The sequence below is a fragment of the Olea europaea genome, unplaced genomic scaffold, assembly GCF_002742605.1.
Source record: "Olea europaea var. sylvestris unplaced genomic scaffold, O_europaea_v1 scaffold686, whole genome shotgun sequence".
Lineage (NCBI taxonomy): Eukaryota > Viridiplantae > Streptophyta > Magnoliopsida > Lamiales > Oleaceae > Olea > Olea europaea.
The window spans coordinates 292677-295136 of NW_019265248.1; the positions used below are offsets into that span (position 1 = coordinate 292677).

At 30.0% G+C, this 2460-nt stretch overlaps 1 protein-coding gene across 1 annotated transcript in view; it reads right to left on the reverse strand.

Moving 5' to 3' along the window:
* Positions 1-518: 518 nt before the first annotated feature.
* The window catches only part of LOC111390502 (14-3-3 protein 1), an 8402-nt gene continuing 6460 nt past the window's right edge, over positions 519-2460 (reverse strand). The window contains exon 4 of the mRNA XM_023015548.1: positions 519-810. Within this exon, the coding sequence (XP_022871316.1) occupies positions 790-810 (21 nt within the window). The 3' untranslated portion in view covers positions 519-789. The remainder of the gene's footprint in view (positions 811-2460) is intronic.

The following is a 2460-nucleotide window of genomic DNA, read 5'->3' on the forward strand; positions in this document are numbered from 1 at the left end:
AAAAACCCCATTTCCTGTCATGGAGTTGCAATTATTTTTTATTTTTTGATTGGTGGAGCTTCATGAGATACGATTGTTTCACTTTGCTGTCTAATTAGAATTCAGCAATTTCAAAGATTGCTCTTAAATCTGTCCTTGCCACAGCATTTTACTACTTCGATACAGTGAGTAAATTTTAATAAAAATTGATGAAATACATCATTAAAAAAGTTGTCCTCTAAAATATGTGATTAAGATTAATTGTTGACTTTAACTTGAATAGAAATTTAAATTCAAACGGGCATAACAAATTTTAGAAAACTTCGATATAACATGACTTCAGCCTTCATGAAGGTAACAAGCACGAGAACTCCAAATGCATCTCTAAACAAGAAGAAATTGGCAATTTTCATATTTTAGAAGAGATGCCTATATGGCCACAACAAAGAGTGTTTGGAAGCATGCAGATTGAAACATTAATTAATACTATTATTCAGCTTAGTCATGTTCGTCCATGAAACAATTTTCTAGGCGTCAGAGATTCAAAGGACAAATCACAATAATCTAATTTAAAAGTTTGATTTTAACACTTGACATCACAGTCAATTTTGTTCTGCCAAATAGATATTCAACGGCTATAAGCAGAAAACGTGCATTCAATCACCTAGGTACTTCGAGAATTAAGAAAGTTATCCTGATAACAAAGCGCAAAGACAGGCGGCATTGAGTATATATGCAAATTACAGTCAATAGACAGATTGTGACATTCAAGCCCACCTCCTTGAGGAGTAGATAGATAAAGCCATCAGCTCAAGCCTCATCCATTTGATCCTGCAGAACCCCAAACAGTGGTATAGATGAGTTAAATCATTTAAAGTCGGGTCTTCTACAAAACTAGTACCAAATCATGCAATTGAAAGAAATGCCAGATACTTGCAATAAGAAAATGTAGCAAAACCACGTCCTTTTTGATATGACTGGTTGATACCAGATGTGTTCAGTTGTCGGTAATGGAAAAACTCCAGATTCTTTGTACAAGAAAAAACTTGTAGAAAAGCACATCTGATTTATAGCTTGGACTCTATTCTCTAACACAATAGGGAAACTAATTCATTTAAACTTCAGGTTTAGCACAAGAACTAGATCTCACCCAGACAAACCCATTTACCCTTGGACTGCCATTTGATCAAGAACAACCAGGTTTTCAGAAAATCATTAAATGTATCAAAACTTAGTGAGGCCATGCAAAGAATAAAAAATAAAAAATAAATGGTTGAGACCCTACTTTCACAGGCAAATTTTTTTAAAGAAGCCTACTTTCACGGTGGAAGATAAACGGAGCCCACCTACAAATTTTTTTTTTTATTTAAAAGGCTTCCTTTCTACCTTGATTTTCCCCTATTGTTCTTATTATTTACCTTGCCCAAAAGGGCCTTTTAAATAATGAATTTATTTTAGAGCATTAATACATTTAGATATGATGCAACTGCAATGTGTTCATCTAGTGCCATGTTATCTACATCTGCATCTCATCAAACATCGGCCGAAACTCAAAATGCGATGCCTGTCGAATTAATTGATTATTTCAATCATAATATGCCAACAGACAGAATAATTAAAAGAAGTAATTGAATTCTGGCGAAAGTATGAAAGACGTTGGTCAATTGTTTCTACAATTGCGAAAGATCTATTGACACCTCCGGTTAGCACTGTTGCTTCGGAGTCTGCTTTTAGTGCAGGTAAAAGGATTTTGACTGATGTCAGGAGCCGACTGAAAAAAGATGTTTTGGAAGCGTTAATGTGTGTGAAGGATTGACAGGACACTCATTTTCGACTACAAGATAAATACGCTAAAATTGCATGTCATCAGGTAAGTGATATTTGATTTAATTATATTAATCAAAAATTTTTTTTATTTTTTAATCATTAAATTTAATTTTCTTTAAAAAATTGTACACGTTACAACAAGTTGTTCATGTACAATTTTTAACTCCGCCTACTTAAAATTGATGTAGCCGGTCCCAAACCCGAATAAAGGAGGAGGGTTTATATTTTATTAACTTTAAAAAGAAATAAAAAAAATATATTTTTTGTAAATGTATTTCAAAAAATAATTCGTTTTCATTATATAAATATTTTATACCTTATAAAAAGTATTACAAATTACAATATGATGTAAATAAAAAAAATAAAAACTTCTTCTCGTTAAATTATTTGTATTTTTTAACATTTTTTATTTTTAAAACTCTATTCTTTATTAACTTTAAAAAGAAATCAAAAAATATATTTTTTGTAAATGTATTTCAAAAAATAATTCGTTTTCATTATATAAATATTTTATACCTTATAAAAAATATTACAAATTACAATATGATATAAATAAAAAAAAAAATTTTGTTTTCGTTAAATTATTTGTATTTTTTAACACTTTTTATTTTTAAAACTCTATTCTTTATTTAAAAAAAAAAAAAAAAGTAGGCT